This window comes from Anopheles maculipalpis, chromosome X (genome assembly GCF_943734695.1).
Source record: "Anopheles maculipalpis chromosome X, idAnoMacuDA_375_x, whole genome shotgun sequence".
Lineage (NCBI taxonomy): Eukaryota > Metazoa > Arthropoda > Insecta > Diptera > Culicidae > Anopheles > Anopheles maculipalpis.
Window position 1 is genome coordinate 1,849,545 of NC_064870.1, and position 15,044 is coordinate 1,864,588.

At 45.7% G+C, this 15,044-nt stretch overlaps 4 protein-coding genes across 5 annotated transcripts in view; 1 reads left to right on the forward strand and 3 right to left on the reverse strand.

Annotated features, from left to right (window-relative positions):
* LOC126561148 (uncharacterized) overlaps positions 1-15,044 on the reverse strand; it is a 506,370-nt gene that overhangs the window by 307,456 nt on the left and 183,870 nt on the right. The window contains exon 5 of one of the 2 annotated variants that reach the window (XM_050217096.1): positions 11,837-11,846. The exons of the other annotated variant lie outside the window; for it this stretch is intronic. The gene's annotated coding sequence lies outside the window, so the exon portion shown is untranslated. Of the gene's footprint in view, positions 1-11,836; positions 11,847-15,044 lie in introns of those variants that run through there. 2 annotated transcript variants of the gene reach the window in all.
* Positions 1-15,044, reverse strand: part of LOC126567677 (dihydropyrimidine dehydrogenase [NADP(+)]) — a 338,650-nt gene that overhangs the window by 191,319 nt on the left and 132,287 nt on the right. The window lies entirely within an intron of this gene.
* LOC126559422 (transmembrane protein 41 homolog) overlaps positions 1-15,044 on the reverse strand; it is a 452,775-nt gene that overhangs the window by 86,345 nt on the left and 351,386 nt on the right. The window lies entirely within an intron of this gene.
* LOC126560959 (tyrosine-protein phosphatase 99A-like) lies at positions 363-1,045 on the forward strand. Its single transcript, XM_050216912.1, has 2 exons — positions 363-825; positions 967-1,045. The coding sequence occupies exons 1-2, from the start codon at positions 363-365 to the stop codon at positions 1,032-1,034; spliced, it is 531 nt and encodes a 176-aa protein (XP_050072869.1). The 3' UTR covers positions 1,035-1,045.

Genomic DNA, 15,044 nt, shown 5'->3' on the forward strand with positions numbered 1-15,044 from the left:
AAGTCTCGTACAAAGTTCTTGACCGTTGGCGAGTCTGCTTACAGCGCGCTGAAGGGCACAGCAATCGTGTAATAAAGGGGACTGGTCCCGGACTGGCGGATTGCGCCAGATGCAGTAAAAAAACAGTCGTACCAGCTGCAGTTTGCGTGCAGTGTGCGCGCGTGTACTTCCCGCCTCTGAAAGGTGACAGTGTGAAAGGTGAAAGTGTGTCATCAAAAATATAACGCCAGGCCAGCATTGCCATCGAGAGAAGAAAAACAAACAAACTACTAAACTAAACAACAGTCCGAAAATTTAAAGTGTGTGCTTGAGTGTGTGTTTGTGTTCTGTGTGTTGTGTGTGCGGCAACCAGTGCGGCAAAAATGGCCATTGCATTTTACATACCCTCGCTGGACGATGCGGAAGAAAACCAGCGGCTGCTCGAGCAGCAACAGATTGTCCTGCAGCGACAGTATCTGCTCCAGCAGCAGTACCACCTGCAGGCGCAGATGAACCAGCTGCGGCAGCAGCAGCTCGCCCTCGAGCAACAATCAGCCGCCATATCCACCACGGCCGGCACCTCGGGAGCTGCGGCGTCGGCCGGTCTGTCCGCAACGCCGCCAGCTTCCGGGGTCGCGGTGCCCACCGACCCAACACTCACACCCCCGTTTTCCGCACCACCAACATCCACCACGCCTCAGCAACCACCATCAACATCCATCGCACCAAACGCGGCGAGCTCGTCCTACTATTCTGCGACAGCTACGCAGAATAACGCACAGCACCACCGGTTCTGGATGTTGCGAAGCATCCTCTACAACATCCTGTTCCGTCACCTGCTGGACAGTAAGTATCCTTCCACGAGCGAACGTCACGAAACGCCACCATTGCGACATTCGAAAACTCCGAAACTAATCTTTATGTGGGTGTTGTTTGTTTTACTGTGTGTGTGTGCGCGCGCTCGGTGTGTTTCGTGCTGCGTTTTAGATGATCCAGCCTGCAGCCGGTGTATGTTCTGCAGCAAATTGCTACGCATGTTGCGTAACATTTGCTAAACAGTCACCATTCGCAGCCATCACTGCCAAACGTGTGCCCCACCGACGGACGGACGATGACGGCGACGGCGACTGGGCGAGCGTGTACCAAGAGTGCGTATATATCTACACCGAAACGGCTGGCGTTGGCACGACCCAATACCATCCGGCGGCTTCTGTAGTGTGTAGCGGCTGTGATCCAACTTCAAAACCAAAACTCTTGGGGCCGGTCCCAGGGCTGTGCAGCCGACGGTGTTCAGCTGGTGCGTCCAAAGGACGCACCGTGGCGCCGACGGTATCCTGACTGGCTTTTTCACCGGTAAGTAAGGCTCCGGGAATGGTTTGCTCTTTGTGAAGTGTAAGCTTCATTGTGGTGGCTGGTGGCAGGTTAAGGAAGTATTTGGTAAAAAAAAATCTTCAAATTTAATTCTTAATTAATTATTCCGTTTATTAAGCAACACAAGTGCTTCCATTTTGCAAAACTATGTTTTACCTGTAATCAGTAAATTATTACACCTATTCGAGTGTGCGTGGAAACATCCTAGCTGTGTGATAGGCGATGAAATTCAAAATTGCATACCTTTAGGGGCGTACGATTAAATCGCGCAACGTGCACCAAATTAAGCAGGATTTATATTTTTCTCAAAGCAATACGGCCTCGGCCGTCCTCAGAAAAATTTATAAATAATAGAATTTTTGTTCGTTTTTTTAATATTTTCAATTTCTGCTCTAAAAATTGTAAAAAAAAAAAAATCCTTTTCGTGACAACTACACGCTGAGAAGAGAGACTGTTCGGTAGAGCTAAATGCATGAAGGGTTTTCTTGTCTTTTAATTTCTGTGTTTTGCTACCATGTTTCGTCCAAGTACATCCGCGTCTAGAGGGCCACCCTGCCAGGTGTTGCCGCCAGCCTGTCCACAAAAACTATCACAACAATTGATTTTTTTGTCAACAAAACGCAATAACATATCTTTCTTCCTTTCTTTTCCAATTTTCTTTTGCTTCTCTCGTGTTTTTTTTTCTCCCCCCATTTTCCCATTTGCTGTAGAACTTATCGGTAAAGCAATAAAACTCCCAATGCTTGCCTCTCGTCGTCGTCGTTAGCAAAAAAAAAAAAACAACATTACATGGATGGCACCACAACGCGATCTCCAAAACACCTTAGAACATCATCAACCGGGTACACGAACGCTCAACCAAAGCGACTCGCAAACATAATTTTTGAAGCATAGCACGATTGCGTGTGTTTGTTTGTGTGTATGTGTGGTGATGCAAAAAAAACAAAAGGTGAGGAACTTACAAAACTACAAAGCAAGAAGGCAGGCGCAACAAACTAAAATGAAAAGAAAAACCAGTGCCAAGACGCAGGCGGCCAGAGTGAAAAGGGGGCGAACCATTTAGCCCATTAGCTTATTATTAGTTTCAATCGTTTTGTTTTTAGTTTCCCATTTCTCACTCTCGCTCGTAAGATACAAACAGGACGAAACAAAAATGCGTTTAGCGTGTAAGGACATGCGTGGCCGTGGCCGAGGCCTGTTTTTCTGATGCCACAAAGCTGTGACAGACAAAAAAAAAAAGGATAGCAAAGAAGAAGGAGGAGAAAGGGGAAGGAAAAACAAACGACATAGAACATTGTTTTCTATGCTCCCCTGTGTTCAGGCGTGTGAATGTGTGTGCGAACCAATTTTTAAAACAATACCTTGCCCTTTTTTGTTTTTGTTCTTTGGTTTCTGTAGATCGATTTTGTTTTTAGGCCATGTTTATGGGTGTGTGAGTGTGTAAGTAATGCAGCAAAACAAAAAAAAAAACAGTCAGGAAATTTAACCATGAAGAGAACGTAGACGTTAGGTTTCATGTAGTTTCTTCTTTTCGTTCTCTTTCTCTTTTTACCTTCAGTGGTTTATGTTTTCTTTTTACAAACAAATAATACACAAGATAAGGATTCGAGGGACACTGGGACCACACGCCACAAAACACATACACACACGCACACACACAGATTTGCATCCATACTTAAGCATTGGTTTCAATCTCGTCCAGCTGTCAGCCTCGGTATGGCACAAGAAAATACACACAAACCGAGTAGCAGTAGCGTTTAAGTGTCGGTGACAGATATAGATTTACATCAAACCCATTACATTACGCACACAAACACATTAGACTGTAACTATTTCTTATCGAGGTAACAAACAAACAAACAAAAAAGGCAAGACCACTTTATACATAGATGTAAGGCATTTTATCGTGGCTGTAAGAATTATCCAGTTTTTTTAATAGATAAAACAAACACGCATACACACACAAAACAAGTAAAGCGTGTTACTTAAGGAAGTTGAACGGCTAATTGGCAGTATAGCAGTGGGTGGTTGTGCTGGTAAGTGAAGCTGTGCTTCGAGGACGATATACAAACGAACTCCACCCCTAATTTTATGAACTTTTAGCTAAGACCTTTTGTTTGAGTTTGGTTTGTGCCGAGGATACTGTCTCGCGTTAGGGCCTTTATTCGCATCTATCGCACACACAAAAGCAATAATCAAATTTTCGCGCCCATCTTAATCAAAATTCAAGACCCAAGACACACATAACATTTAACTTTATTTATCGTAAATCGTAGACTAAGTTCGAACCACCCTGTGTACCAGTCAGCTTTCGAGTTAAGATCTCAAATCGTACGCTCTATGCCCCCCCCCCAGCTCCACCCCGTGTGTGCTCTGTGTTGTTGCTTTGTTCGGGTTGGGTTGGCCAGGACGTTGTTTGGTGGGGTGTGTAAATTTGAAACCGTTTCCGATGCTGTCACTTTTGCTGTCTTCAGCAAAACACATACATATCCCATACCACCATACCAACAAAACCAACACCATGGGGTAAAAGGGGGATCGCACAAAAAAAAAAAACTACTTAAATTCTTAAACAAACTCTCAAGCTAGTGTATATTTCCCGCGTTAATTAGAATGCTTTTACCTTTACGTTTAATAAGTGAAGTTTTTGTTTGTTTTGTCCTATTCTAGTTTTTGTGTTGGAAGAAAACACACCGACACACACAAACTAAGGCCCTCTCCCCTCCACCCATTCCCCCCCTCCCCATCCCCCCTTCCTTTCAATCGTCCTTAGGTGGAAAAAAACAAAGAGGAAAACCTCAACTGTACACCGATACATTTGGGGGTTTTTTTTCCCAAGCTCTCGCGAATTGCTGTGACAGAAAACGAATGGCGGGAAAGGTGTGCAACGTGTGCTGGGGTGGCTGGGTGATTCTTTGCCAGGTTCGCGTCGCACCGCTCGCCATTTCGTTACCATATTTAGCCCTTTTTTATGTGTTTTTCTTACGTTTTGTGTTACGTTCGTTGTGCTTTTTTTCGTCATTTAAAAAAAAACAACACGACACGAACAGAACAAAAAAAAAAACACACACACACATACATTTTAGTTTGTCGCTAGCGTAGATTTTAACTTCATATCGCCGTAAACTTTATTTACTTTCGCTCCGCAATATCTGTTGAATTTTGTTTTCCCTGAACATACGGTTAGGCTGGATGGAGGCGGTTAGTGTTTAAGGAAAGCAAACAATGTGATCATTAGTAGAGCAGCTAAGCCAATAAAGAAACAAAAAAGCACAGCATTTAACTAAAAACAAAAAAAAATTACCAAAACGGTGCGTGTGTGTGTTTGTGCAAATGAATTTTGCCTGTGAAAGAAAGAAAACTAAATTCCGAAATTCGTAAATTGCGTGTTGATTGAATGATCTTGCACTTGTGCAACCAATGCAGCCTTGATCGTGGTTTTCGGGCTAGGATTCGTAACGGAGCGGCTGTTCCGTTTCGAATTTTCTTTATCAAAACGCTTGGATTGTTAATTAGTGACAGAAACGGAATCGTTTCCGAATGACTCTACCAATTTTTGGGAGCGACACCGGAAGGTAGGGTGCAATACTTCTTGTTCGGAACCTTCCGGAATCATCGGAGCCGCTGGTCGGAACCCTTGGAGCTCGTTGGAGTTCGTTGCACGTTGATATAACCTACATTGGTGCTCTCTCCAACGGCTTCGGACGGCTCCGGACGGCTCCAAGCGGCTCCACACAGCTCCAAATGGCTCCTGGCGATGCTCGGAAGTGGTTCGGGGCCCTGGGTGCGGTCCCCAAAAACCCATCAGTATTGTAGTATAAAAAAACCCAATCCAAAAATTCGAATAAGAATTGAAACAACGTTTATTTTTAAATTTTCACATGATGTTTTTTTCAAATCCTTCATATGAGATTGAAACCCAACGAGTGAAAGCCCTAAGCAGAAAATACGTTCCCCATGCTTTGCTTTTTCTGTGAACCGTCCGATGAGCCTTCAGGTCGGGCAAGGTCTGCTGGATCTCACTTATCGTTCCTTATGTTAGTAATTACAACAACATTTTTATTCTTCTTTTGTTCCCTGTATCCTTTGCGTCCCAAAACGTATGCATTGTGAGTCTTATGTGATGACAACTTCAAAAAGACAGCAATAACATAACAGAAAAACAGATGTGACCCATATTAATAATCCTTCAATCTTACACACAAGGGCAGCAAGCCGTGGGTGATCCTTTCCCCGCTTTTGCTTCTCTTTTTATCCCCTTTTGCTTCCTACCTTTGAACTGAGCTACACAAGTTTCGAATGACATCGAGCCGTGCAAGGGCTTTGGTCTGCGACAAATAGTCCTCTCAGAGTCGAAAGGATGACGTTCCCAAGTCATAATATCGTTCACAAGCTAATAAATTAAGTACGGAACATAAGCAAACGCACGCAGGCGGGAATGACGCGGGATTACACTGCACGGGTTCGTCTACCAACGATCGATCAGCCATCAATACCGGGGTTATTACGCGTGAAAATATCGCCTGACACACTTGAAGTGTGTTTCAATTTTAGCACTCCACGATAAATGACTCTCAGACAGGTGGAGATTGTTAAAGTAAAAAGCGATTTACAGTTTTGAGAAAGTAACGCCAACATGCTCAAGTGAACATTCCATCTTGCGAGCAGGAAAACATTTTTTTCCAATAACGTGAAAAATTAAACACGACTCGAACGACTAGAACCCAGAACAAAAGCATCCAAAAAGGGTTGTAGAAGAATGTGAATCGTTTTTTTTTTGCTTCTTCAAGACACCGATTCTGGCCAACGGAAGGATCGTTTGCGGATCTATGAGAATTGGGTGCGCTGATTGCACGTTGCTTGAGGGAATTTTTACAGGTAGATAATTGTTTGGCAGATCGTTTTTAATGGGAAGAAAATTATTTGTTGGCACTAAGGCTTCTTAGGACATTCGAGAGTCTATGAAGAAAATCTTAGCAAGAGCTTGGGGAGATTCTTAGTTAGTTTAGAAACAAACACAATATTGATAGGGAGCCTTGTATGGGAGACTCAATCTTAAGAATTTTATTACGCTTTTCACGATCATTTTGTTGAGGTGCTTGTGGAGAAAAAAACCATTCATTTTAAGACGCAACGAGACACATCTCGATATCGTCCAGAAGCTTGTGTCTGTTTGTTTCGATTGTTTCACTGTGCTTCACTATAACAACCGGATGTGCACAATAAACCATTTTGTGCAAATAAGTAACTCCGCTCAAAGGACGTGTGCTGCTCTCGTCCGGACGCCCCGCACCCCCACACTCCACACACCGACACACCGGGACGATACATCCGGTGTTTGTTAGGAAGATTCGTTGCTTGTTGCGATAATATCTCGCCCCGTCGCCGAAACATTCGCTCCACCCCCCCCAACATTGGCCCGCCAGTATGCCAAGTGTGATCTCACGCGCCGCTAGGATAATTTCTGAAGACATCCTGGAGCGTCTTCTTCCGCTGGCGGGGTACTCAAACGCCATTTGCATATCTTCAACCAGCTCCAGCCGGTCCTCTACTAGGCGGTAGAGAACCGCACGGCCCGCGTCAAGAAGTAGACGGGCAGGAAGTTAGCTGTTAGATTTTACTATCGGAAGTTCGGTAGTTTACGATCGCGACCGCCGAAGGGTAACGTTACGCATCTGTATGTGTCGATGCGTGGTGCTAAAAGTGAATCGAATCCCCTCCTGCAGAGGGAATTTCCCACCTCCGGGGCCGAGCATCCGAGCCGCCGAGGGGAATGCACATTTCGATAGGACGACTTTTTGACGACCCGCCCGGATAGTGACGACTGTGTGCCGATTTTCGGGAAGCCGATAGATTGGCAGCACGCACGCTCTTGATGGCTCATAAATATTTAATTTTTGACAGACAGTGTGCGCTTTTAATTTCTCCCTTCTTCTAGGCGAACGTGTGTGTGTGTGTGAAATTTTCACGCTTCACTAACGGCAAACGGGCGAGCCAAAGGTAAGGGAAGCCTCCGATGACTTCGGGTTGCGATCCTTTTGAGGGTCAACCTTTTTTTTTTCTCTCCTCCTGGTTGCTTTGTTTTGTCAGGCCAGCAATTTTGGAGTGAGAAAATGGTGACACAACACATATCGCACATCGCACAGTTGCAAACCGCAGCGGGAATTGGTCGCCGTTGTTCACTTGCACCGAATCATCTGGGTGCGGAGAGGCATTGGAGCAGCGGCGGTGTCGGGACGCACATGCAATCAAAATATTAAAAATCCTGGAGATGTAAATATTTTGCGAAATAGATTTTATTGTTACGATTATTGGTGCGAACGTCGCGTACGGTGATTGTCGGTCGGCGTATAAATGGGACGGAAGCAAGGGCGGAAATGGAGATTGCACGGCTTGCAATCGCTGCTCACGACGAAGGGTGCCGGTTGACGTAATTTACGATCGCTCGCATCAAACTCCACCAACGGCAAAGCACTTTGGCTGTTCCGAGCGCATCAACGGATGATTTGCCCACATACGATGCGATTTCTAAGCATTGTAAACGTGCTATTTTCCTTCAAAGATTTGCACATCTTCCCACCAGGTGGAAGTTTATGAACGAAATTTTTGGCAACGTGTAGGAAAACAGCAAGAATTACCACCAATGTCACAAAATCGCATTAAAAAAGAGCTTTTCACATGGATTACTGTGCGTTTCAGGAATGAGGACACGCCACATACCGAGACCTGGTTTGTGGTCAACTGTTGACACGCCCTTACACGTTGGCTGTGATTGTGATTTCCATAATCGAGGATCGAGTGGGTAACAATTCTGTTTTAAAACCCGTGCAGGGAACTACAACAAAAAAACATTACCTCAGGACCTTTCTACTGTACAACATTTTAGATTCGCAGCTTTGTTTGAAGGCTCTATCTCCGTCGCAATCTACTGTGTTTGCCTTTTGTTGTTCCCTGTCTTCGGCGAGCACAACACGATAACGCATCCCGCAAGTCCATCATGGTTCGGCCCTCTGCCAGCCACATTTTTTTTCTCTCTCTCTCTCCATCCCAACATCATTCTAATGTCAGGCGTAATTTATTGCTTGCATGATGCCGATGCCCGTGAGTGAATGGTGATTCCTTGTTAACAACTGTCACTGTCATCGAACGGTTGCCCGAGGGGATAGGTGCAGTGCTATTGTTTCGTATACCCCTCATCAACCCCTGGACTCGCCTGGACTGGTTAGACGCCGGGACACAAAACCACGCTGCAAAAAAAAAAAGAAGATAAACTCTCGTTGCAAAAATAGATGTGCGTGTGGGCTATTGATTTGAAGAGTTCATCAAATCAAATCAAATTCAAATAGATGCTGCGCTGCAGCCGAAAAAGGGACCGGTTCAGCACGCTCTGCCCAGTGTGCAACACGTGGCGTGCACTAGGGGTTGAGCTTGATGCGTTGCGATGTTGGGAAATCGCGGGATTTTTGAACTAACCAAAACAACAACAAAAACACGCGAGAAAATCCGTTGCTAAAGCCAAACGTGAAAAGTGCACTTCCGGCGTGATGCTTAATGCTTTTGTGTGAGTGGTTTTTTTTTTCACACATACACCCAGACAGGCGTTTATTTATATTGATGCTTCCTGTTGGCGTCGGTGTGCCAGCTTTGCAAAATCTCCCCCATCCGTCACGTCACGCTAGTGGACTAATGTGATAATAGCTGGTTCGCTTCATGTTTGACGATCGAAGGTAAATAAATATCAATTTATCTCCAGTTATTTTCTTGACCACCAATATGGCTGGCCTGATGTTTGGGGCACTAATGGCTTGATGGTTCCCTTTCTATATAACCATTTTTTCTTTATTTACTTTAGTACATTTTCCCATTGTTTGACAGGTCGCGCGCTTCAGGCTCTATTATTTTCTCGGGTGACAACGATTTGTCCTCTGTTCCTTTTTTTTTTTTTTTTGACCAACATCCCGCACAAAGGTCCCGCACCCGGATATTGATCGGCAGCGCGTTGTTGGTCCGTTTAATTTTCTCCACTTTGTGATAACCATTTTTCTTCATTGTTTAGTGAAGTGTGTGTGTGTGTTGGTTTTTTTATTTGCTTTATTACTTCTTTCCTTCAAACTCTCCCTCCCAAAAAAAAACCAGCGAAAAAAAGTCCATTTTTTATCCTTCCCCGATATGCAGCGATTTGATTACCGGGACCTGGTGTCCGTGGTGTCCGCTCGCTGTTTCCCACAGTCCTTGCTAACTACCCGCTCGGCCCTTGCGTCAGAGCCGTGCCCCGTGCCGGCGGGAGTTGATTTTGCACGCTGCAGTTGATTGGTTTGATTGATTTTTCATTTCATTCGTGCTGCACGTGAGAGGGCCACGGCCACCGTGCCGGACCGGACGAGTTTTGATGCGTATACCGGATGCGGAGCGTTGCGGGGCTGCTGCTGATGATGATGACACTTCAACAGGCTTCCCGAAGCCATTTAGCTTTGCCCGAAAACCATTTGAATAATTTATTTCATGATGTGTGTTTTGTCCAGTCAGGGTGGCTTTTTATTGTGTGACTTGTGACTCATTTTTTGGGTGATTTTTATATGACGGGCAGCTGTAGTTTTGCGGTCCGGACGGGTGCTGACATACTGACAAATAATGGACAGCACCGTATGCCATTTATTATTAGTTGTTTAGTTTTGAATACTTTGCTTTGTCCTTTTTCCTTTTTTTTCCTGTTATTGCTTGCCGATAGCTGAAGATTGAATTCGCAAGTCGTCACTGATGAAAACATTATCGTAAATAGCGACAAAGAGCATCCAACAGTGCGCAAGAGAGCAAAAAAATGGCTGCCAAATGTAATAAAATTGTTCGGGCTGTTTAACATTGCATAAGCGCCAGGCGTCAAGGAGCTGCCAGGAGTTAAGCTGACGGAACACTATTATTTCCCAGCACAAGGATAATGGTGTTTACTGTTATTGGATAGTTATTTTCTTCGTTTCTGCTTTTTTTGTTGTTGCTTTTTCGCCCTCTTGCTACTCGTGCATTGTACTTTTTGAGCCACTTGTGTCCTGATTCCTTGTTTTTTTTTTTGCGCGCTAGTTTTTCGTTGGAGCTCGGTAAAACCTTAAGTAAATCCGAGATGCTGGTTTCCGGTGTAATACTATTTGCTTTTTCCTCCCCCCCCCCCCCCCCCCCCCTCATCCTCACCGAGTCATGATAGGAGCAAGGAATCTCATTTGATTTTTCGTACAAAACAAAATACACAACACACACACACAACCCCTGGGTGAGCACTCTCTCGAGGACTCGGGAAATCGTTATTGTTTCGGGTACTTGCATCAGGACGCTCGTTCTCCTCTCTCGCTCTCTGTCAATCTCCCTCTATTCATGTCTTCACATGATAGTCGTCATTCACCATTCACCGTAAGGATGTGTCTCCTGCACCGTAAGCCACCCGCCACCGATCGCTGTGTTAGGGCGTAAGAAACTATCCGAACGGAAGCAACCGAACCGAGGCCAGAACCAGACACGATAGTGCAATTGAAGATTCATATGCCATGGTAGACTTATGTCGATCGTAAAATTTTACGATTATGCCACCGTTTCGGAAACGATTCGCAACCGATTCCTCGATAACCGGGTTCGTTCGAGTTCCAGCTTCCGCACACCCAGCATCCGGCCGCTAGCTGGTAACTGGTCGCAAATATATTTGAAGAAAATTCTTTTCTTATCGTTCGGTTGCCGGGTTGGCAATTGTCGTGGAGTGGTCTCGATATGGTCCCGGAAACTCCGTCATCATCATCATAACACCATCGATCTCTTCAGCGTTTTCGGAGCATCCGTCGAAGACATCATCCGTTTTTTTTTCCCATCCTTCTCCTTGTTGTTGCGTGATTCCCCCAGCGCCTTGTTGACCTGCGAGCCCGTTGCCGGGGCTGTGTGGCCAGTCACCGTTAACCACATGAACTGCTTCACATGAGTTCGATTCCGTTCAATTCGCTATGTACAAAGCGAATGCAATAGGGCGGGAATGTGAGTGTCATCACACTAAAACTGATTGTTGCAATGAAAGTCGAGCGACTCCCCGTTGCATGCAGAGAGTAGCGGTAGGAAACTGTTACAGAATTCCAGCTTGCCCCTCCCGAATCGATGCAATCAGTTCCATCTTCGCCGGATTTCACTTTCACCCTGGGTCTGGGTATGTTCTCGGCGACTTCATTTTTATTGTTATGTTTACGACGGGATCAGTCAACGGGTAGGAGGTATTAACAGTGGTGATGTTACCAGGTTACCTCTTGCTTCCTTCCTTCCTTCTTGCTGTTGTTGCTGGGTTGTTTTATGATTATTGTCCCCATGGAAACTGTGCCCACCGTAGACAAATTGCGCACTTCCCGTGTACTACGTCTTGAAGTCTGGAACCTGAAGTGCAATGGAGTAAACGTTATCCTTATCCATTTTTTCCCCCCTTCGGAGTGTTTTCCTGTGGCGCAAATACATTACGACGATTGAGAGCTTTCCGTGTGTTAATGGGAACCATTTTTGGTGGGGATTGCCTGCATGCAGGCGCACTGAACGGGTTAACTTTAACCGGGTGAAGTTCCCAAACTAGTCCGCAAAAACTGCATCCTTAGAGTTGTATGCCAACGATTGTGATCTTTATCGAGCAGCCCTTTTTGGCTCACTGTTGTTGTTGAAGCCGTTTCTGGCGATTAAGACCATTGCCGAGCTCTGCACCGATTATAATCTACCTTTGAAGCTTCCCAGTTAGACTTCCCAATCTCTGGATTGTTTGATCCATCTGGCCATTACAGATAGAAAAGATTTATAAGCTTTCTCTTCCCCGCAGCTCCAGGCTGACTGTCTGCCACACAACTTGCAATGTTTTTTGTTCATCCTTTCGCGTCAGTCTCGCCTTACGGAGTAATTAATTTCCTTCCTCGCTCGCTTTCGGCCGGCTAAGTGTTTGTGTAGCCGCAAACCAATATTAGGCTGACATTATGTGCTCACGGTTAACGATGGTGCGCGGTAGGCCCAACACCGGTCAGCCCTGCCTTGCAACAGTTCCCCCAGATCGGTGACGAAGAAGGGCGGAATGTTGGGATAGCTTTGATGGCTTAATGTGCACCTTCCACTCATCGCCCCGAATCATTTGCTCTTCCTCTGCGTGGGGTCAATCGGGATAGAACCGGGGTGAGTGTAATAAATTGAGAATTGATTCAACTTCACTTCTTCGCAAACCCGACACATTCCGAAGAAACGCTCCACGTCAAACCCTCGGACGAAGGCGAAACCATTAAAATAAACTATTTATTCATTAATTCTTTTACGCCACGGCACTGTACCGATGCCAACCACCGTTTGTGGCACTTTACCGTATCGAATCACAGCCGAGACAGGCAGAAGAGTAGATCACTCGTCGAGGAAATACGGAGCAAAACCCCCGATTCTGGACCGCGCGCTCCTCTTCGACGGCTTGCGCCATTGTTCCTTCCCGGTCCGGCTATTGCTGGATTTAATTACTTTGTCCACTTCCCACCGAAGGGTACAGGGTTCTTGGAATACTGCTTCCAATACTTCTGGTCAAGAAATTGACCCGCTTTCGTGTGACGTACCGAACCGCGGGATGGTGGAGCATCGCAAGGCATCCATCCATCTCCCTTTGGGCTGGAACAACCCGGACTCAGCGTCCCAGCGATTCCGTATGACGGATATGCGGTGTGCCGATGGTGATTAGATTTTATTGTTCGACAAACTACCAACTACGGACTCTTCTCCACCACCAACCGCTACAGACCATTCGGAATAGAAATGGGTTGTCTTCCGTTTTTTTTTTCTCTCTCTGTCTTCTGATCGCCTTTTTCTGTCGTTAATCTCATAATAGAGCGTCTAATAATGGATGAAACCGCCGATTTTGACCGGGACATGCGCTCCCGTAACGATTTGTGGGGGGGGGGGGGGGAGATGAAACAAAATAAGGAAGAAAACGAAAGAAAATACGAAGCGCAAGGGTCGTGGGAAAATGAAACATTGAAGTAAAACTTTTGTTGCACGGTATTCCAATTCGATAGGGAATCGGTGTGTGGAGCTGATTTATTTGCTGCTTGTTATGTGTTGGTCCTATATGATTTTTTCTTTGGGGGTGGGAAGAATAAGAAGGGGGGGGGGGGGGGTAGTTTTCGGATGAACGACAAGACCCCGCCTTGAGTTTATGGCGAGACTGGTGGAGATGTATTGAAAACAAATAATGAGCCCTGCTTGATGCGGGATGGATATGAGTTGGATGTTGTATATTTTTATTATTCAAAAGAACAATCCGTAATAAATGGCATCTAATCTGGATCTATTTTATGGGTCTTTTAAAGGTTCCGAGAGAGCTCTTGATCGTCCACTTGGGGCCAGCCAGAAGAAGCAAAACGCTCCGTTGCACGTAACACCGACCATAAATCGTTCTATTATGATGTGATTCTGATGAAGTACTTCAAGGTACCTTGGATGATCTTGAGATCAGTGAAAGTTATCCGGCAAATTGTTGAGATACAGAAGATCTACAAACTCCCTCTAGGTATACTCAGACATTCCTTTGCTGACTAAAAAATCAACTTTGTCATACAACAACGGTTTCAACTTTTCCGGATATACACTGAGCTAACGCTAAACTGGGGAAAAAAAAGATGGGAAGAAGAAATAGGAACACCAAACCACATCTCACCCTTGTGTTAAAACAAACAGAAGAAAACCAGGCCCTCTTTTTGCCCCTGTCTCTCTATTGCTCTTCTTGCACGCCACAGCCCGCCAGCCCGCCCGCATTGGTGATGAGAAATTTGCGCTTGCATGTCCGAGTGGTCCTCACAATTCTTGACCGCGTGTTTGTTCGAAAGAGCGAGAGAGTCCTCTGCGCCAGGTCTTCATCCAGCTACGACCACACCACCCAGATGTGTATGCTCTTGTGCAGGGCCCTGAAGCGAATGGCGAGCCTCCAAAACGGGTCCTCCTCCTATGGGCCCAATGGGCAGAGCCGTTGCGGTACGTGACTCATCGTTCGATGATTCACTTTACCCGGCGCGGTGTGTTGCACGTTCTTTAGGGTCGCTGTTTCGGTTCGCCTCTCTAACGGCGGTTCCCAAAGATCGTTACGGAGGGACCACCGTCTACGGCATCCGACATTTGCCCTACAAATCGTTCGCAGCAGAAGATGATTCACGCACCGGGTACGGTGCTTAGCTCGATGCTTCGTTGCATCGTTGTTTGGCGTGGTTGACTCATGCGCCAAAAGAAAAGAAGCAAGAAACACAAAATAATAATACATGCGCCGCAAAGGGTGTAACCGGTTTTTGAGGTGCAGGAACGTTGGTCCACCGGCCCGACTAAAAACAAGCATCGGATACACCTGAAACCTCGTGTGAGATCGATGAATAATTTAGAGGCTGATGTTCCGTCCATCCCCAAAAACTGCTGCTCTTGCTGATGTGGATGGCGATAAGGTGTTTGCGGGATCTTGTATGCGTCCTGTTGTTTGTCTAGTTTTGAACCTGTTCCTTTTTTATTGTTGCATCCTCCTCTTGCATCCAAAAACAACCATGACGAATGAGAGCGGCATCAAACAAGGGAACAAGCATCGAATTATGGCTGACGGGTCCTTGCGAGCGAACGAACGAACCAACGAGATTAATAGTGTTTGCCCTTCTTGGATGTGTTCTCCGAAACGAAAAGGGGTGAAG